Source organism: Eulemur rufifrons, chromosome 24, assembly GCF_041146395.1.
Source record: "Eulemur rufifrons isolate Redbay chromosome 24, OSU_ERuf_1, whole genome shotgun sequence".
Lineage (NCBI taxonomy): Eukaryota > Metazoa > Chordata > Mammalia > Primates > Lemuridae > Eulemur > Eulemur rufifrons.
Genome location: NC_091006.1, coordinates 5,659,543 through 5,683,934, shown reverse-complemented (window position 1 = coordinate 5,683,934; position 24,392 = coordinate 5,659,543). Strand labels below are relative to the sequence as shown.

General features: G+C 39.8%; 1 protein-coding gene across 1 annotated transcript; it reads left to right on the top strand.

Moving 5' to 3' along the window:
- Nucleotides 1–6,585: 6,585 nt before the first annotated feature.
- ZFP30 (ZFP30 zinc finger protein) lies at nt 6,586–22,397 on the top strand. The gene is made up of 5 exons (XM_069458142.1): nt 6,586–6,594; nt 8,650–8,776; nt 9,752–9,850; nt 15,240–16,597; nt 21,756–22,397. Exons 1-5 carry the CDS (start codon nt 6,586–6,588, stop codon nt 22,395–22,397), a joined length of 2,235 nt encoding a protein of 744 aa, XP_069314243.1.
- Nucleotides 22,398–24,392: the final 1,995 nt, after the last annotated feature.

Genomic DNA, 24,392 nt, shown 5'->3' with positions numbered 1-24,392 from the left:
ACTGGATTGGATTAAAAAAATTCAATAATATGCTTCTTATGAGAGACTCACATTAGCCTTAAGGACACACATAGACTGGCCACACGTAGACTGAGGTTGAAGAGATGGAAAAAGATTTTACAGGAAAATTGTAACCAAAAAAGAGCCAGAGTGGCTATATTTATATCTGACAAAGTAAGGCAAAACTTGTAAAAAGAGACAAAGAAGGTCATTATATAATAATAAAGGGGTCAGTTCATCAAGAGGCTATAAGAATTTTAAATACATATGCCTCTAACATCAGCACCCAAATATGTAAAGGAAGTATTAATAGGTCTGAAGAGTGAGACAAGACTGCAATACAGTAACCACTTTCAACAGTGGGTGGGCATCCAGACAGAAAATCATTAGGGCTTGAACAACAATTTAGATCAAATGGACCTAAGAGATATATACAGAACATTCAACCCAACTGCAGCAAAGTACACATTCTTAAGTGCATGTGGAACATTATCCAAGATAGATTATATGTTAGGCCACAAAACAACTCATCAAATTTCAGAAGATTGAAATTATGTCAAGTATATCCCTACCTCGTACTATTTTAAAATTCTACAGGAATTAAGTTACTTTCAACATGAAAAGAAATGCTTTACTTTTTAAATAAAATACATGGCCAGGCGCAGCGGCTCATGCCTATAATCCCAGCATTTTAGGAGGCCAAGGCGGGAGGATCACTTGAGCCCAGAAGTTTGAGGCCAGCCTGGGCAACATGGAGATACCCCTGTTTCTACAAATAAATAAAAACATTAGCCAAGTGTGATGGCACATGCCTGTAGTTCTGGCTACTTGGGAGGCTGAGGGAGGAGGATTGCTTGAGCCCAGAAGTTCGAGGTTACAGTTAGCTATGATCCCACCACTGCACTCCAGCCGGGGCAACAGAGCGAGACCCTGTCTCTTTAAAAAAGGGAAGGGGAGGAAAGGGAAGGGAATACTTATGTAATTAGTATATAAGTATCATACATTGACTTAACCAATAATTGAGATTTTTGGAAGTGGTCAAGGAGAAAGAAGAAAGGTTTTTTGTTTTTTATTTTTGCTTTAAATGAAGTATTACTTTAATGAACATTTTTGTTACTAAAAATTTTATTACTAAAAGTATTTCTAAGTACTAAAATGAGAGTGATCTTTTAACTAAAAGTGTTCAAAGAAACGTTTACCATCTAAGACTACTTGAAGACATTATTGAATTCGGCCAAGATTTCATCTAGGAGAAGGGGTAAACGCCTCATTCACAGAGCAATACTGTTAAGTGCAGTTTTGGGAGAAAATAAAGTACCTCTCCCTCTGTCTGAAGTCCTATTCATTTCAATTTTCTGATTATACATTCTTACAATACCATTTCTTGGAAATAGCGATAATCTTACCTCCTCCTTTTCAATGCTTTTTGAGCCTATAATTATGTCACCTGCTTAAGTGCCACAACACCACAGTCTTGAGGGCACACTTAATAGCCAGATGCGGATAATCAAAATTCCAATACTCAGTTTCATAGTCACCCACAAACACAGAAACAAGAACCATATCAAAACCACTCCAGAAATAACACGCGATGGGGCACATTCATGTTCACAGATACACACAATCTCAGGCACTTCACAAACGGAGACCCCCTACACCCGGTGTCAGGGGCAGGCATAATCGCGCCTCTTTCTCTATGGTACCATCCCAGTCCCCCACCTAAAGAATCATACACGCGCAGGAAACAGTCCCATGCATGAAAGCACAACTCAAGTCTGCGGTCACAACCTCGGTCCAGGTAAATCGGGCACGACAACCGTCACCCAGCAAAAGCCAAATGGGGAGTAAGCGCCTCGCCTCGGACCGTTGCTCGCGACGCTGGGGTTTCTTCCATCCCAATCACCGTCTGGGTCATCTTTACAGGCCTAAAGATTTGGACAGCCTAACTCAAGATCCTGGCGCCAACTTCCCCCTACCACCCGAAACGTCCCCCACCCCCGTCGCGGGTGCGGCCCCATAAATCTCCCTCTTGCGTGGAAGTGCCCCCGGGTTTGCCCTGGTCCCCCCGCGCGCCTGCGCATTCCGGACACAAACTAATTTCTAGACGCTTCAGGGTGGCGGCGCTAGGGGTCGGGCGGTGCTGGTCGCTTCTGCCGGGCGCCGAGCCAAGAACCAAATGGAACAAGCGGCAATATACGGCTTTTCTGATTTTGGACTACAGTTCCCACAGGGGAGCAGGCCGGGATTATTATCAATAAGACGGGCCAGTCACGGCGTCACCCTTACAAGGTCTGAGGCACAAGACACCCCGGATCCTACAGGGTCCTGCTTTCCTGCTGGACCTCCCGGGCCGGGACCTGGCCCCACGCGCCCCGCCCTCGGAGACGCGAGCAGCCCGGGAACTTGACCCCGCCCCCGGAGCGCATGCGCACTCTCGACCGAATCCGGCACTCTCGACCGAATCCGGCGCTCTCCAGAATCCTGGTGCAGGGATCTTGGTGGACCGGAGGGGTCCTCCGAGTGGGGTGAGGTCTGAGCACCGGGAGGCAGGCTCGGGTGCGTCCGCTGCTTTTCTGGGGGAAACGAGCACGGTACGGGCCAGGATCTGCAGACCCAGCTGGAGGTGGAGCAGAGGTGCCTGAAACCTGAAGCAGCCTTGCATTTTCCCTGGGAGTGAGGTTCTGCGGTCCTGAGGCCTGGAGGCTCGTGGGGCAGTAACGGTGCGGGGCCCGGTTTGTGGGTTCGGCCTATCGTGCAGTGAGAGGCCCTGAGGCCCCGAGCAACTCCGTCCTCGCTTCAGCCACCTAGGTCCGGCCGTAGAGTAAAGGCCCGAGAGGGAAGTCGGAGGTGGAGCCCCAGAATGCAGGTCCCTTGCAAAACCCCGGGACCTAGATTCGAGGCGGGTCTCTGGGTGCTGGGAAGACACGCTGGACAGTTCCGAGGACGACGCAGCAGGCGACCCCGGCGGGTGGGCGGCCCAGGTGTCGAACTGTAGCCTACCTAGAGCTGCGAACCCCAGACATGGGTGACTGCGGCCCTTCTCCCATTTCCCTCTTTTTTCCATTTGTGCATGAATGCAGGAGGCAGTTAGCTGGGCCAGAGAAGCGGGGAGGGTGGGTTCTGACTGTGTCAAGAAAAGCCTGGGGTGTCATGAAACCTGTCTGCTTCCCCAGCCTTTCCGGTTTCCAGAGAAGGCCCCTGCTGCTACTCTAAAAGCCGGGTTCCCTGTGAGTTTGTGTTGTTTTGTTTCTGTGAAATGCATTTGATTTCCTTCCCTTTAAAAGTCCTGCTTAAGAATGATCTATTTATTCATTGATTTGGGCCTTAGGATTTCCTTTCCTAGTTAAAGGCTGGGGACCTAATAGTTTCCCCTTTCTAATGCCCACTTCGTGCATTTCTGCAGTTAGACTCACCGTTAGTTTACCATTCAATTGGTCTGTGAGCACTGTTTTTCTAAGGTTTTTGATGATATGGAAATACTCCTGCTAGAGGTTAATGTTCATGCTTTGTTGTTAACAGTGATTCGTTAAAGAGTAGTTTAGTTTAGGGTTTAGATATTTTTAATGATTTTGGAGTAGGAGTGGGAATTTTCTTTTTCCAGGGCAATTCATGAATAGAAATTTTTGGTACCAGCCAGATGAGGTTCGAGGTTTGGCAGCATGAGTTTGTATTGGGTATATCTTTGGCTAGACTGAGAGAGCTGTAGGGTAGCATAGTGGTTAAGAATTTTAAACCTAAATTATGAATATTTGAATCCTGACTGCCACTTAAATCTGAATGAGTTTGGGCAATCTCTCTGTGCTGCAGTTTTTTCATGTGTAGTCAGTGTTGTAATAGTGTATGCTTCATGGAGTTGTTTTGTAGAGATAACATGAATTAATTTCTGGGCCAGAGAAGGCTGGCACATAGTGAGCCCTTAATACTAGCTATTGCTATTAAGTGATGATACTTAGTCATTTCCTATCAGCTTTCTGTATTCCTAAGGGCAATGAGATGTGAAGGTAATTATGATGGATGCTGCAAGCAGGAAAAGTTGCTCAAGTTGCCCAAAACAGGGATTAGTAATAAGGTCTTTGGATTCTGTTTATGGGCTTTCAGGACAACAAAAGTTTCTTAAGATTATATACAGAATTATATATATTTGTAAATTGTTAATTTTTGATGGGGATTTTATCATTTTGTGATATTATCAAAGTTGTATGAGCTCCAACAAAATTGATTCTCACTGCTCTAGAATCAAAGTCTGAAATAACTGGGAATGACTTTGGGGATATTCTTTTACAAAATTGGTACCAGCAATATGGAAATGCGATGGAACATTATGCAATAATAAAAATTATGTTTATAGTTATAGGAAAAAAGTATATAATGTAATATTGAGTATTTATTGTTAATAGGAATCTTTGAGAAGTTGTTGTTACATGTGAATCTTGAATGGTATGATAAAGGTTTGTAAGATATTTTGCAACAATTCATGCAAGTATTTAAGAATTGATTATTCACTGGAGCCAAGGAGGGGTAAGCTCAAATTATTAAGCAGCTGCTGTGCAATAAGCATTTGTTTTTGTCTGGTGTGCATACTGTATCTTTGGAAATGCTGTGAACCAGGATGGTGATCCTTTACAGAAGGATCTCAAGATCCACAGTTGAGATAAGATGTTCCAGTACTAGTAGGAATTATTTTTTCAGTCACACTGATTTCCCTGTTGTCACCACTTATACAGGCCTCTTTAATCACAATTTTCTTGATGACCATAAGATACCCTATCCTCCCACTCACTTAAAAAATTTTCCAATGGGAATAGCTTTTTTCTTATATTTCTGATGATGGAATTGATACAGGCTTGTGAAATATTTAGTAACTAAGGAATCTGTAAAGAAGAAAATTAAAATTATCGATGGTTTCAACATCCAGAAATAATCACTATTAATATTTTAGAGCATGTGTTTTCCCAAAATATGTCTATAGCATATATGTTTTTGTGTATGGTTTTATTTCTGAAGAATAGGATAATACTAATTGAAAATTTAAAAGAAACTAAGACCTTTAGTTCTTAGTTAAAAAGAGGAATTTAGTGCTCTTGTGGATTTTATAATACCTCCATGAATGTATGGAGAAAGGTGAAATCCCAGTGATCCCTTTCTGGTTTGACAAACGTTCCAAATATTTACAATTCTTAAGATTATAGAGATTTCAGTTAAATTGGGAGATTTAATTCTGATTTTAAAATTAATTTTAAAATCTCAAAATTGAAATTTTAAGAGATTTTTTCCATTTGTTGATGTCTGTTTCACTTTAATGATTTAAAAAAATCTAATCATATTTTATAAACTGATTTTTTTCTTTAGGTATATCTTGAATATTTTCTATTCCTTTAACTGTTTTCTAAAATTTAGCATTTAGTGATTACCTACCATAGTATTCCATTTTATGGATGTTTTGTAAATTATTTAAGGAATCAGCCGGGGCGTGGTGGCTCACACCTGTAATCTTAGCACTCTGGGAGGCTGAGGTGGGCCGATTATTTGAGCTCAGGAGTTCGAGACCAGCCTGAGCAAGAGCGAGACCCCGTCTCTACTAAAAAAAATAGAAAGAAATTAGCTGGACAACTAAAAATATATATAGAAAAAATTAGCCGGGCATGGTGGCGCATGCCTGTAGTCCCAGCTACTTGGGAGGCTGAGGCAGGAGGATCGCTTGAGCCCAGGAGTTTGAGGTTGCTGTGGGTGAGGCTGATGCCACGGCACTCTAGCCCAGGCAACAGAGTGAGACTCTGTCTCAAAAAAAAAAAAAAAAAGAAAAGAAAAGAAAGAAAGAAAGAAAGAAATCACTTATTGGGCAGAAATATTCAAAACTTTCCAATTTCTTCAAGAGGCTTTCTGGCTCCTATGACTTGACCAATTTTTCACCTCAAGGTCATGTGAATTTCAGAGATTTAGGAATGTGGCATTGGCTTTTGCCAGGTGGGGTGCAAGTATTTGAAGTATTTGGCTGGTTTTCTAAAGAATTATTTTTGATTCTTAGAGTATGAAAATAGCTCTGCTGTTTTATGCCAGGAGATGAGTTGATGGGTAATTTCTACTTTCTAAAGAATTATTCGTGCTCAAGTTTCACAAATTCACTCTTCACAAAATCACTCTTCTCAGCTGGAAAGGTGTGAATGAAGGGAGGAAGGTCTGCTCAGGATATGTCTGCACAACCCACTCGCAGGTCCAGACCAACCTGCCTGGGGTGGGGGATGGTACTAACTGGACGCTCCTGCTGCAATGTCTGGGCGTGAGCCTCGACACAGGAGAGTCTCTGCTTTGTGGCTATTCCTTGTGCAGCTGATTTCTCTGTGGGTTTGGGGAGGACATATACTTGTGTAAACTACCTCTTGCCTATCATAACTTGTCTCTGTGTCAGGGAGGAGGGTTGCATATAGGAATGGAGAAGGAGTATAGGTTTTTAAAACTTGGAAGCTCTGAGGCAATTCTGTTCTCTCATGGCTTTGCATTCTTCCTCCAGCTCTGGCTTCTGTCAACCCTGTTTCTCCAGTAAATGAACCTTGAGGAAAACTGATCAGTTCTTGAAATCCTGAAATCATGGCTCATGTAAGTTGGTGTTTCTCTCTGTTTGAAATTTAGGTTATGTGAACATTCTCCTTTGTTATTCTGAAACTTCCTAACAGAGCCCCATCCATTCTAGTGAATAGGAATTCTAGTGAATTCTCTCACCCTAGTGAGAGTTGGAACCAGGCAGTCCAGGCCCCTCCTATGTGCCCCTCTCTTCTCCATCCATGTCCATGTGCGCATTGACCAAATCATTCAGCATCTTTTTTGTGCTTCATCTCTATCTAAAGCAGAGGCAGAGCAGAAATGAAGTCCCTAGAGGGGTATATTTGATCTGAGACTCTTAGGATCAGAGAACATCTTAGAATAGCACTGTCCAAAAGAATTATAATGCAAGCTACATATGTAATTTAAAATTTTCTAGTAGTAACATTTTAAAAGTATAGAATAATATGCAAGGTGCATACATAATCTTAAGTATTTCAGTAGTGACATTAAAAAGTAAAAAGAAGCAGATGCAATTAATTTTAATGTTTTATTTAACCTGATATAGCTAAAATGTTATGATTTCAGAGTGTAATCAGTATAAAAATCATTGAGATATTTTATATTTTTTGTTTCTAAAGTCTTCACTATCTGATACATATTTTACACTTATACACATCTGAATTTGGACTAGCCACAATTCAATTGCTCAATAACCAGATGTTGCTTAGCCAGCATATTGGACTTTGCAGCGTTAGAGATTTTATATCATATAAATTCTAAATGTAAATTAATATATTTATAAGTATAGAAATACCTAAATGTAACCATTGTTAAGTGTAACATATCCTTGAGATACGGTGCAGTATTCCCCCCTTATCCAAGGGGGATCTGTTCCAAGACCCTAGTGGATACCTGAAACCTTCAATAATGCCCAACCCTATATATATTGTGCTTTTTGGATGTGATGTCCACTAAGTGACTAATGGGCAGGTAGCATATACAGAGTGGATATTCTGAACTAAGGGATGATTCACATCCTGGGTTCGGTGGAGTGGACAGTGTGAGATTTCATCACACCACTCAGAATGGCATGCAGTTGAAAACTTATAATTGTTTATTTCTGGAATTTTCCATTTAATATTTTTTGGAATGACGTTAATCGGAAAGTAGAACTTTGAATATGAGGGGAACTACTTTATTGTGTAAATTTAAAACATTCAATAAAGGATCTGTTATAAGGAAAAATGCCAATGATACAATATAATGATAAAGTTAGATCTGGAATAAATTCTTTAATTTTGTGCAAACTCTACTTTTTAAAAATAGAGATTTATAATTCATTTTTTGGGGAAAAATTCCATCAGTTTTTTTTTTTTTTTAATCCTTAAAGAAAGAAAAGATAGGTAAGTCACATTTATTGAGAATTTTTTTAGGCCGTTTGCAAGCAGTGTTCTTGTTTTAAAAAAAATTTTTTTTGTAGAGATGGGGTCTTGCTATGTTGCCCAGGCTGGACTCCAACTCCTGGCCTCAAGCCGTACTCTGGCCTCAGCCTCCCAAAGTGCTAGGACCATAGGCGTGAGCCACCACGCCCATGCAAGCAGTGTTTTAATGAACCTATTTCAGTTAATTGGGAAACTCTGATAATTACCTGAACATGTCTGGAAATATATAAAATTAGTTATGCCATAACACAGGAAGTTTTGGCTATAGCAGTGACGGGCAAACTACAAATGCTACAAATTTGGCCCTTGAGCCAAATTCAGGCTGTGGCCTGTTTTGGTACAGCCTGCAAACTAATTACATTTTGAATGAATTGTTAAAAAAAGAAGAATATGCAACAGAGACCATGTGTGGCATGCAAAGGCTAAAATATTAGCCCTTTACATGAAACAATTGCCAACCCCTGGTCTGCGTTGGTAGAAATCTTTAAGAACATGTAGATACTCTGCTTCAGCCTCATTTCCTTACTGCCACCTACCCACATCACAGGCCTCCAGCTCCAGACTATTCATTTGATACGTGAAATGAGCATGTATCATTGAGATCCTTCTTCTGTCTTCAAAATATTTTGTTTACTCTTATAAATAATACATGGATTTATCATTTCAGGATTTGGTGATGTTCAGAGATGTGGCTGTAGATTTTTCTCAGGAAGAGTGGGAATGCCTGAACTCATATCAGAGGAATTTGTACAGAGATGTGATATTAGAGAACTATAGCAACTTGGTGTCATTGGGTAAGCTTATCTGTGTCAAATGATTTAGAAATTCATAAGTCTATATTTCTGTGCTGTCTTTCTAAAATCTAGCTGAATATCTGCTTTGTAGTTTGGCAATAGGCACCTTCATCTTCCTCAATATTTAAGTACCTTCATCTTCCCCAATAATTCAATGATCTTTATATCTTTCTTTGTCTTTCTGTTGTTTTTTGTCTTTTTTGTTATTACCTCTCTTTAATAATAGCTGGATATGAATTCTTAGGCACTCATAGCAAAAGAAATCTGGTTTTATATGGCTATAGATGGTCCGTATTATTTTTGGACTCACCTATATTGAGAGTAGGAAGATGGAGGTGTCTGGTTCTATATACCTAGTAAAAGAGCTAAACAATGTATATGTTGCTGGGTTGAATCAACAGTTCACTAAAACTCAAGTGGACATATTCAGTTTCCTACAGGACACACATTATCTTTTAACTGTTTTGTGATTAAAAGTTTAAAATATGTGAACATTCACCCATTTAACATTGAGTGAATATCCTGGCAAAAACTTATTATTTTCCTGTGAGCAATATAATAGCAAAAATAGTACCTAATAAACATGTGTAATGCTTAACATGTACTAGGCACTTATCTAAACACTTTATTTATATTAAACCTCACAACATCCCTGTGTGTACACATTACTATTATCCCCTTTTTACAACTGAGGAAACTGAGGCACAGAGAGATTAAATTATTTGTTCTAGGGATATAGGTGTCAGAGCTAGGATTTGAAACCGGTGTTCTCAATTATTACTTCCCCTCAAGAGACAGATCCTATATGAGTTCAAATTAAAATAAGACCATGTTCCTACCTCTCTGTTCTTGTGTTTCCTTGTAATCCTGAAGTAACGCTAATGTGAATATTTTTCAGTCCTGATGGTCGTCTATATTCTGAAGGCTTGATCAAATAAACTGATTCTTTATTTTGTTCTATTATATTCTTTCAAGCAGGCTGTTCCATTTCTAAGCCAGATGTGATTACTCTATTGGAACAAGGGAAAGAGCCCTGGATGGTTGTGAGGGATGAGCAAAGAAGATGGAGCCTAGGTAAGTGCTGGGCAGGCAGAGGCAAGCCATCATGGCGTGGCACAGGCCTACTGGCTGGGGAGCAGCCACTCCTTAGATGTTGATTATGAAGAAGAGACCTGAAGCTTGGGAAGAAAACTTTGATCTTGTCAGCGTGAGCCACCAAAGAACTTTCATCTGTACTTCCACTTACTGCTTGTTTCTTCCCTTTCACATTTCCCTCCAATTTCAATAGGGGAAAGATTTCTTCCCTAGTGATAATGATTTTACCAGTATTTGGGATCTAATGCCCTTCTAGGTAATCTTTTGTATTTTGACTTTTATGTATATATTTCTTCATTGCCCTCTTTTCATGGAGTTTAAATTGTAATAGGGGAGCCATACAGTAAACAAACAAGTAAACAAACAAATGGATTCCTAAATATCCTGAAGTGATTCAGTATTATGAAGAAATGTGAATAAGGTGAGGATATGGAGAATTACAATGAATGAATGGGGTAATTTTAGATAGGATGGTCAGGGAAGAGTAGCCAATTTGAAGAGGCTCCAGTTGGTGAAAGATGGGACCATTTGAGAGAAAAGAAAAAATGGGAGGTGAGGCAATGGTGAAAATAAGTTTAAACAATTCTTTGGATGAATTTTGCCATAAAAGGGAAGCAAGCCGGGCACCGTGGCTCACGCCTGTAATCCTAGCACTCTGGGAGGCTGAGGCAGAAGGATTGGTTGAGCTCAGGAGTTTGAGACCAGCCTGAGCAAAAGCGAGACCCCGTGTCTACTAAAAATAGAAAAATTAGCAGAGCATGGTGGCATGCGCCCATAGTCCCAGCTACTCAGGAGGCTGAGGCAGGAGGATCACTTGAGCCCAGGAGTTTGAGGTTGCAGTGAGCTATGATGATGGCACTGCACTCTACCTGTGGCAACAGAGGGTGACTGTGTCTCACAAAAAAAGGGAAGCAGACCCATAGAGTGCAGGGAATGTATTTTCAGATTGAGGTATTAGAACATGTTTCTAGGCTTAAGGGAATGATTTCAAAGAAAGGAAAATTAATGAAGTGTAGAGAGAGGATAGTTTTGTAAGTAATGACCTTCAGTAGATGGGAAGGAGTGGAACCAATTTATGAAGAAAAAGCATGCATACGATAAGGATACAGATGTAGGTTGATTGAATAGTGCGGTGAAAGGGAAAATACATATTTTTCTTTCAATTGTTTCTGATTCCTTGGTGAAATGGGCAATAAGATTATCATCAGAACATGATGATTATTCAGTCTTGGTTTTCAGAAGTATAATTTTGTGATCATAGGGTTTTAACATTTTCAGATCTTTTGATACGCTAACCCTGGTGTCAATGTAATTAGAATTGCCTTGGTCATAAATATTCTATATCCCATGTTATCTTCTGTCAGTAAAAAAAAAAAGGTGATTAAAGACATTGTACCTCAGGAAACAGCATACCACAGGGGACAGTTTTATGACAAGATAATTTGCTCCTTATTTTCTTTTTAATAAAAGCTTATGCCTGCAAATGGAAGTAACACTTCTCCTTTTACAGATTGGCTAATATTTTGTTTTTGCATTAACAGTGTTTATTGGAATAAAGCCTTTTGATTCAATAGAATCCAAACTAGTATTTGGTTTGTTAATTTTAAATAGTTAAATATTTTACATACGTGTCTTAAAAGTTAGAACATTAAATTTTTCTACCATAGGCCAGTCTTTTGATGTTTGGCTCGGCCTTTTGTTTCAGTATAGGTCTAGCCCATTATATCCTGATTACAGTACGTATAATTCACAGGCTATTCCTCCCAGTTTCAGTTTCTTTGAAGAAAAACAAGAATGTAAAGATACTTGTGAAGCGATCTGAGTTCAGAATCCTTCCTGAATTTTTATGTTTTCCATCAGTACTTTACTATTTTCTCACCCAGGTCTACTTTGACAACAGTGCAATATGCATTTATGGCCAATACTTCCATAACATTTAACTTAGTTTTCATAGAAATGATTGTCTTTAAACATTAATAATTTTAGTTAGTTGCAGGAATAAGAACTGGCAGAGACAAATTTGGAAACAAACACAGATGACTGTTTGGTAGCATACAGCTCAGCTATTTATACTGTCGAGCAGCCTCCTACTTGAGAATGTTCAAAATGCCAAGGTCGTAATCTGGCTTGTCACTTAAGTAGGGAATCACATATAACAATCTCAGGTTCACTATATCAACACTGGGAATGTTTTTTGTTTTTTTTTAATGAAAACCTTCACATTTTACAGGATGAATTTTATAACTTGTCCTAATATGTTTGTTTGTTAGTGAATATGGACATTTTGTCCTGTTTGTTTATGCTTATATTTATTCTGTGCATTGTGCTCATTTCTTTTATTCCATTACTTTTTCCATTGTTTAATGTTTCTTATGCCAATTTGTATGGGCTTTGATGCTGTGAACATTAACACTTTGTCAGTTTTTTACAAATTTTTGGCCTTTTATTTTGAATTTTTACCATGACTTTCCTTTTAGAATACTGGTTTTTAATTTTCAATTTGTAGATAAATCCTTTGAAATAACCACCTTATCTCTTAATCTTTATCATACCTTTATAACTGCCTATTTATTTACTATTATATAGCTAATTATGGTCATTTTGTACATATCATTTATCTTATTTGTCTTATTGACAAATTGACTAAAATTGACAATTACTAAATTGAGTTTGTCCCAAAATTTCTAGAAAATTGCCATAGTTTTGAATTGCTTTCTTGGGTGGGGAGACAGAAAGAAAGAAACACACACACATTTCATAGCAGTATTTTCTATACCATTCATTTACCTGTCCCTGCTTACATTTTATCTACACTGTTTAAATTATTATTGCCTTTTAATATCTTTTTGGTATATACTTTTAAAAAGTAAACTTACTGAAATATAAATATGCATGCAAAAAATACACAAATCATTAGTGTGCAGCTCAGTGAATTTTCACAAAATTACCACGCCCATCTAATCAGAACACAGACTCGGAAATAGAGCTTTACGAAGATAGTAGAAGCCCCCTCCTAACTCCTTTCAGTCATTCCTCCCCACCAAGGTTAACCACTATCCTGACCTTTAACACCACCATAGGAGTTCATTTTTATCATTTGTAAACTTTATAAAAATGGAGTTATACAGTATATATTCTTTTATGTCTAACTTTGATTACTCACCACTATGTTTGTGAGATTGATCCTTGTTGCATATGATTGTAGATCATTCTCATTGCTATGCAGTATTGTGTTGTATTAATATGTCTTACTTGGCCGGGCGCGGTGGCTCACGCCTGTAATCCTAGCACTCTGGGAGGCCGAGGCGGGTGGATTGCTCAAGGTCAGGAGTTCGAGACCAGCCTGAGCGAGACCCCGTCTCTACTAAAAATGGAAAGACATTATATGGACAACTAAAAATCTATATAGAAAAAATTAGCCGGGCATAGTGGCGCATGCCTGTAGTCCCAGCTACTCGGGAGGCTGAGGCAGTAGGATCGCTTAAGCCGAGGAGTCTGAGGTTGCTGTGAGCTAAGCTGACGCCACGGCACTCACTCTAGCCTGGGCAACAAAGTGAGACTCTGTCTCAACAAAAAAAAAAAAAAAAAAAAAAAATATGTCTTACTTTATTTAGCCATTCTGTTGATGAACACCTGGATTCTTTCTAATTTGTGGATGTTACAGATAATTTTGCTGTATTACACATGTTTTATTTTTATTTAAAAACCTTTTTTAGAGACAGTGTCTTGACCTGTCACCTAGGCTGGAGCTCAGTGGCACGATCATAGCTTACTGCATCCTTAAACTCCTGGGCTCAAGTGATTCCCCCTGCCTCAGCCTCCCAAGTAGTTGGGACTACAGGTGGATGCCATCACACCTGGCTAATTTTTCTTGTTTTGTTTTGTTTTGTTTTGTTTTTAGAGATAGTATTTCATTATTTTGCCCAGGCTGGTCTCAAACTCCTGGTTTCAAGTGATCTTCCTGCTTTAGCCTCCCAAAGTGCTGGAATTACAGGCATGAGCTACCATTGCCTGGCTCTGTATTACAGATTTTTAAAAACACCTTTTCTTTTTAAAAAGTATTAAACCCTCACTGAAAAAAATCTTGAGAAGATTACACATGTGAGAAAAAGATCTCTTTGCTCATCATTCTACTTGCCTTTTACTATGGCATAAACCTGTTTTTATGCCTGAAAAATCACTAAACTGCTCTCTAGAAAGTACACAAATGGCATTGGCTATGAGGACTTCAGGGATGATTTGGGGGAGTGTATAAAGGAACAAAACAGATTGAGTGTGTGTAATATAGATGTATGTAGTTATATAAACTCAAGTGAAGATAAATAAGTAGATCCTCTCATTACCTTGGTTGTGAAAGGGGGACAAAGTTCACTCATGACTATGGGAAGTAGGAATTGAACTGTAGTGGAGATATCGGCAAGTGTGAGTGGGAGGCAGGGAAGCATGGTCAAGTGTAAAGAAATCACCCCCTTTCATTTATGTATTTCACTGTGAGATATCTTAGATGTGCTTGTTTCCCATCTCTATAGGAAATGAAGATAATATTTAATCAGTGTAGTAAGGTGTAAGACTGGAGGCAGGACAACATAGTCAATAATTGTTAATTGATTATAGGGATTTGATAATTCACATTTACTGTGCATTATGGGTTTGTTATTCATTGTTGAGTGAAAAATTATTTCTACCCTTGGGGGAGCTTAAGATAAGAAAATAAAGAGAATAATAAATGGGAAAATTAATGTGTAATGACAAAATTGATAAAAATATTAAGAAGCAAGGAGTAAGTGACTGAGAAGGAAATATAAAGGATGTAAGTTAGATGATGTCATCAGGGATAGTTTTTCTGATTTTTAAGATAATACCTGACAGATGAAAGGAGCCCAGTCATGCAAACCCAAGTCAGGATTCCCGGGAGATTTAAGAGCCAGTGAAAAGCTCTAAGAAATGGAAATATTATGACATGTTCTAGGAGTAGAAAGAAGGCAAGTTTGATAGGGACATAAAGAGCAAAGGGGACAGTGGCTTGAGTTGATACCTTATGGTAAACAGAGTCTATATTATTCATGGTAAAGTGTTTGCACTATATTCTATTTGAAAAGAGAAAACATTAAAATATTTAACTAGGGGTTCTCAAACTGATCTACACCCAAGTAACCTGTTCTTAATTCATCATTTTCTTTATTCTTTGTAACTTACTTCAAATTACATGACTATTTTAGAGTTTTTTTAGCCCATTTACTTCAACTGAGCTTTATTTTCTGTTGTTTTTTTTCTATTATAAAGGTTTTGGGTGTTTTTGTTGTTGTTGTTGCTAGTTTGTTTTATCTAGAATAGGAAAATGTCATAAGTTTATCTTGTTTTCTTTCAGATTTGGAATCCAAGTATGACACTAAAAAGTTATTTAAAGAAAAGGATATTTATGAAATGAATTTATCTCAGTGGGAGATAATGGAAAGAATTAAAAGCGGTGGACTTGAAGACTCCCTTTTCAGAAAAGATTGTGAGTGCAAAAATTTTGAGGGACAAGAAGGTCCTCATGAGGTGTATTTCAGACAAGTGGCAAAAATCACCTCTGAAAAAACGCCAATTTACAGAAAACTCACATCTCTTACTCTGTATCAGAAAAGTCATAATAGAGAGAAACCCTATGAATGTGGAGAATGTGGAAAGGCTTTTAGAGTACGCCAACAACTTACTTTCCATCAAAGAATTCATACTGGTGAGAGACCTTACGAATGTAAAGAATGTGGAAAAGCCTTTAGACAGTGTGCCCACCTTAGTCGACATCAGAGAATTCATACTTCTGACAAACTCTATGACTGCAAAAAATGTGGAAAGATCTTTACATGTGGTTCAGACCTTCGAGTACATCAGAGAATTCACATTGGTGAGAAGCCGTATGAATGTAAGGAATGTGGGAAGGCCTTTAGAGTGCGAGGACAACTTAATCTCCATCACAGGATTCATACTGGTGAGAAACCCTACGAATGTAAGGAATGTGGGAAGGCCTTCAGACAGTATGCCCACCTTACTCGACATCAGAGACTGAACATTGCTGAGAAGTGCTATGAGTGTAAGGAATGTGGTCAGACTTTTCTGTGTAGTACAGGCCTTCGAATACATCACAAACTTCATACTGGTGAAAAACCCTACGAGTGTAAGGAGTGTGGCAAGGCCTTTAGAGTGCGGCAGCAACTTACTCTCCATCAGAGAATTCACACTGGTGAGAAGCCCTATGATTGTAAGGAATGTGGGAAGACCTTTAGTCGTGGTTATCATCTAACTCTCCATCAGAGAATTCATACAGGTGAGAAACCTTATGAATGTAAGGAATGTCAGAAGTTCTTTCGTCGTTACTCAGAACTTATTTCACATCAGGGTATTCATATTGGAGAGAAACCTTACGAATGTAAGGAATGTGGGAAGGCCTTTAGACTGTTCTCACAACTGAGTCAACATCAGAGTATTCATTTTGGTGAGAAACCCTACAAATGTAAGGAATGTGAGAAGACTTTTAGATTGCTCTCTCAGCTTACTCAACATCAGAGTATTCACACTGGTGAAAAACCCTATGACTGTAAAGAATGTGGAAAGGCATTTCGACTTCATTCATCACTTATTCAACATCAGAGAATTCATTCTGGCGAGAAACCATACAAGTGTAAGGAATGTAACAAGGCATTTAGACAACATTCACACCTTACTTACCATCAGCGAATTCATAATGTAACTGAATAATTACAAGTACTCTTCCATCATGAATTTCGTGTTAAGGAGCAGTAGAAAATAAATTCTACAGGAAATTTTTTGAATTTAGGAATTGCTTTTTCTTCATGCTCACAACTAACTTAGCATAATAAGTTTTATTTAAAGGAAAATATATTAATTTAATGAACATATAGTAGCCTTTCATCACCATTCAAACCATGTTAAACTTTAGAAAATTCTTTCTAGAAAGGAACTTTATTAAAGGAGTGAATGTGGAAAAGCTTTTGATCTTAGCTGTTATCATCTCTATATTCTTCCATCTGTGTATTAATGTATGGAGGTTGCCAGGACATGAACCCATTCTGAAAACTGATAAATAAAAGGAAAGAAAAGTCATTTAGCCTGCATTTCCTGTATGTACTGTATTTCAGGACAGCCAGAAGTTGGGGTAAAGTTCTTTATTAGAGAATTCCAGCTAAACAATGTAGAAAGAATTATAGCAATAGAAAATTGCATTAGAAAAACTATTTTATAACATATAATGAAATAATAGATCTAGGCATGATTTTCAGTAGAGGTTAAAACCATTAGGTGAAAGGTTAACATGAACTTTACAGTGAATAGATCAGTCTGACAACATCTGAACCCACTGATCAGTCTTAATGTTACAAATAGTAGGACAGTAAAACATTATGTGCCTCCTAATATGATACTATAAGATATACACGTCTTGCCAAAAAGATTGAACCTGAATTTAATCATCAAGATCTAACTCCCAGTTTAGAGAAAGTTCAAGGACAAATTACGTGACATAACAAGAAACAATTAAATCTAAAATGTGGGTAATTCTACAGGAGGAATGACATTATTTCTCAACCAATAAGATGGCATTTAAAATAAGGAGGTGAAACTCTTAGACATTGAAAGAGACTTAAGAGACATCAATCAAATGCAATGAAAGAGTGGTTCTTATTTAGATCCTGAGTTGAACGAACACGTAAAGGAAAGACATTTTTACAACAACTGGGAAAATGGGAATAATGACAGTGTTAGATAATATTAAGAGACTTGGTCAGGAGTGATAATAGCATTGTGTTTATGTAACAGTCTATTTGTTAAGAGATAAATTCTGAAGTTTATACACATTAGATGATACAATGTCTGGAATCTCCTTTTGCTCATGCAAAAGAAAAGTGAGGATGGATAACTTAAGTTGGCAAAATGATGGTAAGACAAGTCTTGGATATATGGCTTTTATTTGTTTTTGCTGTTCTCTCTACTTCTGTGTATTTGAAAATTTCCATAATGTTCTTTTAAACATAAAATTAACCATGAAATTGTAACCAGTTTGAAGTGAATGATTTTTTTAAAATATCTACATTTCAAAATTTGTGAATGTTACCAAAGGCTGTACACATTGGGATATTAAATACACATAATATATTCAGGAAATTAAGATTGAGGGTCTAGAGTATATTATCTAGTTCGCTTTTTTTTTTTTTTTTTTTGAGACAGGGCCTTGCTCTGTCACCTGGGCTAGAGTGCAGTGGTGTCATCGTAGCTCACTGCAACCTCAAACTCCTGGGCCCCAGTGATCCTATTGCCTCAGCCTCCCTCCCAAGTAACTGGGACTACAGGCATATGCCACCATGCCTGGCTAATTTTTTTTTTTTTTTTGTAGGGATGGGGTCTAGCTGTTGCTCAGGGTGGTCTTGAACTCCTGGCCTCAAGTGATTCTCCTGCTTTTGCCTCCCAAGGTACTAGGATTACAAGTGTGAGCTACCACACCTGGTCTCTAGTTCACCAATGTATTATCTATTATAGTACCTGTCCTATAGTAGGCACTTTTTATGTTTAAACAATGAGTAAAAGAAAGTAATTACCACAGTTAAATGTGAAAATTAATGGGCTGGCCACTGTTAAATATGGTAGCCACTTGCAAGATGTGGAGCACTTGAAATTGAGGTGTTGAGCACTTGTAATGTGGCTTGTCCAAATTAAAATGGTGTTAAATGTTTGAAGACTTAGTTCTAAAAATAAGAATGTTAAGTATCTCAATTTTTTATATTGAGTACATATTGAAATAATATTTTAGATATATTGGTTCAAACAAAATACATTAAAATTAATTGTACTATTTTTTGTTTTTTAAAATGTGGCTACTGGAAAATTTAAAATTATGTATGCGGCTTACTTATTTCTATTGTCAGTACTGGTATAAACAATAAAAAAGTAGATTTTAGACAAAGGTGTTTTTTAAAGAAGAGTATCAATACAGTCAAGACCTTGGCAGTTTTCATCATGAAATGCAAATAAGAAGGATGACACAATTATAGGTATATGAATGATAATAATGATGGTTATGGATTTTTAAAATTTTAAGTTGCTGTGCTATGTATATATAGTGTGTAATATATATAGCATGTGTTTGTGAATATATATATATTTATACACACATTGTACATGTATTTTAATATGGAAAAATCCAGAATAATATTCTGGAAAAAAAATCAAGATTGACAAGATACTAAAGAAAACCTCAGTAGACCAATACGCAAAGAAAAATTAAGACCATTAGAAGATACACTTCTTAAAAAATTTCGTTTAGAATCTGATTTTTTATAAGTTAAAAACTTTGAAGGATTAGTAATTACCAAATTTTTCCACCACATTATTCTACAACACTAACTTAAAACTGATTATAAAACTATTAAATAGATGAGGAGGGCCACAAAAACAAAATTTAGACATTTCCCTTGTGAAGATAAATCTAGTAATTCTAACTTACGGCAAATTGTATCCAGCAGTTTATTTAATAAGTGTACAAAAGAAAGTTATTTATGTGGAATATCTTGGACAGGATCCATCCTGCTTTAATTATACATCTAGCTTCTAGGCATTCTATCTTCAGAACGTCATGATGATAGTCAAAGAGGTATGATCCAGCTCCATTATCTTCTTAATTCTTGCTGGTTTTCTTTTTTTCTTTTTTCCTTTCTTAGCTTTATATGCATTTAAGAAAGGATTGAATTCTATGTATGTAAAATTATAACCCAACACTTTAAAATTGCTTTCTCAAACAAGACAGAAAGTTCTTATGATTGTCAGACTTCAATCATTTTACTGTAGTCATTCATCATGAACTGCATTTCTCTGCTATGATTGGGAAACCATGATATTCAGTGTATTACATGATCTTTCAACTTCAAACATAATACAGAACCAAATTTAAGTGTGTTTCTACTCCCAACAAGTATGTTTGCATACTGAGGTATCTGGGATATGACAATCCAACATTTCTCAAATGGAACAAGACAGCATATAAAACCATTTCCCAGGAAACACTAGTACTCGATACTTTTACAAAAGGTTCTGTGATTAAATGAGCACATTAAGTACTGCATATTAAAATTAATCAATTTTAAGACTAAAACTATTAATATAAGGTTTCCAAAGAATGAAGGAATGAATTTATTTGATTTGATTTAATCTACTGTATCTCAAGTGCATTTTACTGTGTGTTTCTCTCTCAGTGCCTATGAGTATCTTGGGGTATGAACCCACTTTAGTAGATAACTGCTATATCCAAAAAAGGTAAATACAAAGGTGAAAAGTTCAGACTTCATGCCAGGTGGTTAGCTGTGTTGGAGGTTGGATGCAAGATATGTTTCTCTGAATGTGGCATCATGTTCTACAGTCAGCTATTCTTTCTGTATATTGGACTGTTGCTTTTCTGCAGAAATAAAAGTTTCTAATCAACATTATAACTGCACTGAAAATGAACAACCTATGGTTATGTGCAACAATACAGATAAATCTTGAAAGCATAATTTTGGGCAAAAGAAGCCAGACATAAAAGAGGAAATACTGTATGATTCCATTTATATAAAATACATAAAATTGAGAACTTTTCTATATAGTTAGAAATCAGGATATTGGTGGGGAGTGGGGAGAGCAGCGTCGAATGATGGGAGGGGTAGTGATGGAAAGAGCACTGGGGAGTTTCTGAGGATGCTACTAATTTGAGTGCTGATTACACTGATGTATTCAGTTTGTGAAAATTCATAAGCTATACATTTATTGGTACACTTTATGTATGTTATAGTTCAAATGACAGTTTTTTAACTTACAAAAAGAATCACTATTTCATATTAATAATCCCAATTCAGATTTAATAGCATATGATTTTTAACTTTAATTTTATCCTTGTATCTTTTTCTTTAACACTGAAAATCTTGGTTTTAACAGTACAATCATGTATTTGCTGTGTTCTTATAGAGGCAAAAATAGTTACAACATATACCAATATAACTACTAATAATGAATGCTGAATGAAGTTTAATATTTCTTTGCAACAGTATCAGTCCTTAAAATATCATTCATTAAAAATGTAGAGCCAAAATGTTTAGTTCTAACCATGATGATATACAGTTAAATTCATTTATTTCTGTTTATTTCCAGTGCTTAAGTACTGCTATTTTAACTTATGATTTAATTTTATTTTAAAAATGTATAAAATTTTCATGATTTTAAACTTAAGACCATAAAACAAAGTGTATTCAGAGAAATTTTGTATCAATTTCTGTCCTATCCAATCTGTTCTATCAACTCCCTTTAGAAAAACATTTTATTACTTTTTGGTTTACTTTTCAGTGGTTCTTTTAAAACGGAAAGATTTAAGTGTTCTGATTATTCCTGTACAACAAACCACCCAACACTTAGTGCCACAAGGCAACCATTTTCTTATGTTGATAGATTTCGTGGATCAAAAATTCACACAGAACACAGCAGGAATGGTTTTCTCTGCTCCATGATGTCCGGAGTGTCAGCTGGGATGATTTGAATGACTAGTCCAGCTAGAAATATCGACTTCCAACGTGGCTCCTTCCCTCTCATGTATGAGGTTTGGACTTAGATGGCTTGAATACCATACTAGATGGAATTCTACACGGCAGCACCTATATTGTAATAGGGTTTCTCACAGAATCATGGTTTATTCCAAGGGAAACTTCTCAAGAGTGAACATTCCCAGAGAACCAGGAGCTGGCACAGCTGCCAAAGCCTGGCTTCCGCATTCCCCGCCCATCTTGCAATTGCGCATGCACGTGCCACCAATGGACACTCGGCCTCACATCGACCACCGGAGTTGCCTAATGACCCTGTCCTCCGACTATAGAGAGCTGCAGACCTCGGTGGCCCAGCCTCACTAGTGGTCTGTGGCCTGACCTTTTCAGGGGGTCGAGGCCATGGGCCCAGGAACCCAGGAGAGGCGGGGGAGCCAGCTGGCCCAAGAAACCCCGTCGGAAGCCTCCGGGACTCGGAGCCTGATATATCGCCGCCTCACGCCTGCCTGGCCGCCGCGGATGTGAGTCTCCCCCAACGTTGTGTGACCGCTGTGCCCTGCAGGGCTGGGCTGCCAGTGTGCCCCTGGGCTGTTCCCAGCGGGACTTGCTCGCAGGTGGCAGAACACCGCAGCCTCAGGAGCCGCCTGTGTGCGCGTGTGTGCCCGTGTGTTTTCTTTGTGTGTGTGTGTTTGTGTGTCCCGTCTGTTGTCCGCGTGTGGTGTGTGGTGGCAGCAGGGCGTCTCGTGTGCATCAGGGAGGGTGGGGGCGGGGTCCTTTCTCAACAGCTGTTAGTTTTCCCACTGGTGAGCCCCTTCCCCTGTTTCCGCTTGCGCCGCCGTGTGGCCTCGGGAAAACTGCTTTCCCTGGGGTTCCTGCCTGCGCTCGTGAAGGCCTTGGTGAGGTGGGGGCTGTCTCGGACCCCGCAGGCACAGGAATATCCTCCCCAGCGGGAGGGCCCGCTTTGTCCGACGTAAGGGGACCACATGACAGTTGAGGACAGAAACCTGAAGGGACCGGTTCTGGGTGTGCAGGACAGGTGCAGACGCAAGTCAAGGAAGGTGAGGCTATCTCCATTCCGCTTTTGCTCTGGTGGTCACATCTACTCTCCCTGGAACCCAGGGACTGAGAAGCAGAGCCTAGGGGAGGGACAGTAGGTTTTCAGTCAAACTCTGGCCTTTGGGGCTACCTCACCCGTGTTGCTCTCCTTCCCTCATCCACGTTCACGTGGCAGTGGGGAGTGACTTCTCCTGCGTGGGCTCCCAGCCCTCCTAGGTCCTCCAGCTCTTGTTGTCCTGAGTCTCTGTCTAGGACCCAGGCTTCTCTGCCTCGGGGGTCCATCTGATCAACACACTACATCTCCCCGTTGATCCAGGACAACATTCCTGGGGAGCCCTTTCATGTGCGGGTTCCCTTCGCCACACTTTTCTTCTTACTGATTAGCCTGGCCGGTTTCTCAGGCAGATCCCTCTTTCCTGCCTTGTGCCCGCAGGGGAACGCTGGGTGGCCATGCCCCCCACCCCCCTTGCTACGGCTGCCTGATTCACATGGGATGAGATGTAGCCCGAGGTGGCGGGCCTTCGCCTGGGAAGAAATGTGGCGTTTCCTTTCATCTCCACTCTGCCCTTCCTTTATAGGGGCTGGGGGCTTTGCCCTTCCTTCCTGTGTTCCCGGGGCCAGGTGTGCGGAGCCCGGGTAGCGGCGCAGAACCCGTTAACTGCTTCTGCTTTCTCGCGGAAGAAGGGAAGAGGGTTTGGGTGGGTGCAGGTGTGTGTGTGTGTTGGGAGGGGGAAGTTCGTGGTGGTCGGATTGTTGAAGGTGTGGTTGTTTTCACTTCTCGGGGAGCTCTTTTGCCTTCTGGCAAGATTCCCTGCTCTTGCCTGGGACTCCAGCGCAGGGCCTGTGTGCTCCCACGTATTCTAGGCTTCTCCTTGGCTTTGTCAGGGCCTTCAGCGCTTCCTGGGAGCAGACCCGTGGTCACTGTCAGTGTGGGAATAACCCAGATCTGCTTGTGAAACCCCTGCTTCGCTCCACCTGCCCTTGTGGGATCCCATTTCCCCCAGTGGCCTAGCTGCGGTCATCTTTGCCGTCTCCCGGGCATCTTAGGTCGGTCCCCCCCCCCCCTTTTGCTGAGCAGTGGTGGGGACAAGGAAGAGCCCCTGGCATCTGAGAACGGGGCAATAATACCTGGAAGGCCCAGGTCCCAGAGAGGCAGGCAGGGGACAATACAGTGAGCGAACTAACAGCTGACGCGTATCCTCCGGGACTTTGGTGATCTGCGGTGCCCCTCCAGGTCCAGGACTCCTGGCTGGATTCACTGTCACCACCCAACGGGAAATCGTTTCCAAAGGGAAGAGCAAGCGTTCTGCCCTCACCCTTATGCTGGGCCTTCAGCCAGCAGCCGGCTATAGCTGGCCTCCAAGGTTTCAGAGAACAGGACGTTTAAGGTTCTGGGTCCCCGCGGCAGCCATCTTTCCCCTCCCTGACACCCTACTTGCAGCTCAGACTGCATCCCAGTCACGCTTTCCTGCGTGCGAGTGGGCATGGATGCAAAAGCTTGGCTTCCGGGGTTATCTGTGGCCCTTGGAAGTGCGCTTGTGCTTTTGGTTGACTGGGCCTGGGGTTTGGCGCCTGGTGTCATAGGGACCGGTTGCCTATTATCCGTGTCCCTGTGGCTTTGGGGATCGGGAGAGGTGTGTGGCCATGCTTTGCTGCTGGGCTCTTGCCTACGTTTTTGAGGGGTTCGAGGCCATGGGCCCGGGCACCCGGGATTGGCAGAGGGTTGAGTGGGAGTCAGTATTGGATCAATGGCTGCTTTACCCCTGTAATTGTTAGTGTCTGTCAAAGTTGTGGCCTGTCAGTGTCCCCTTGGGCTTTTTTGTTCCCTGGGGGACTTCCTTGCAGTAGGCAAAACAGGGTAGCCTTAGGAGCGGAGTGGGTGTGCCTGTGTTTGATTCCGTGGGAGTGGTTTT

Bases quoted from the DNA above. Each gene is read 5' to 3' on its own strand.
- ZFP30 (XM_069458142.1), top strand. The intron at 8,777-9,751 runs GTAAGCTTATCT...TATTCTTTCAAG, and splicing joins TAGCAACTTGGTGTCATTGG to CAGGCTGTTCCATTTCTAAG. The intron at 9,851-15,239 runs GTAAGTGCTGGG...GTTTTCTTTCAG, and splicing joins GCAAAGAAGATGGAGCCTAG to ATTTGGAATCCAAGTATGAC.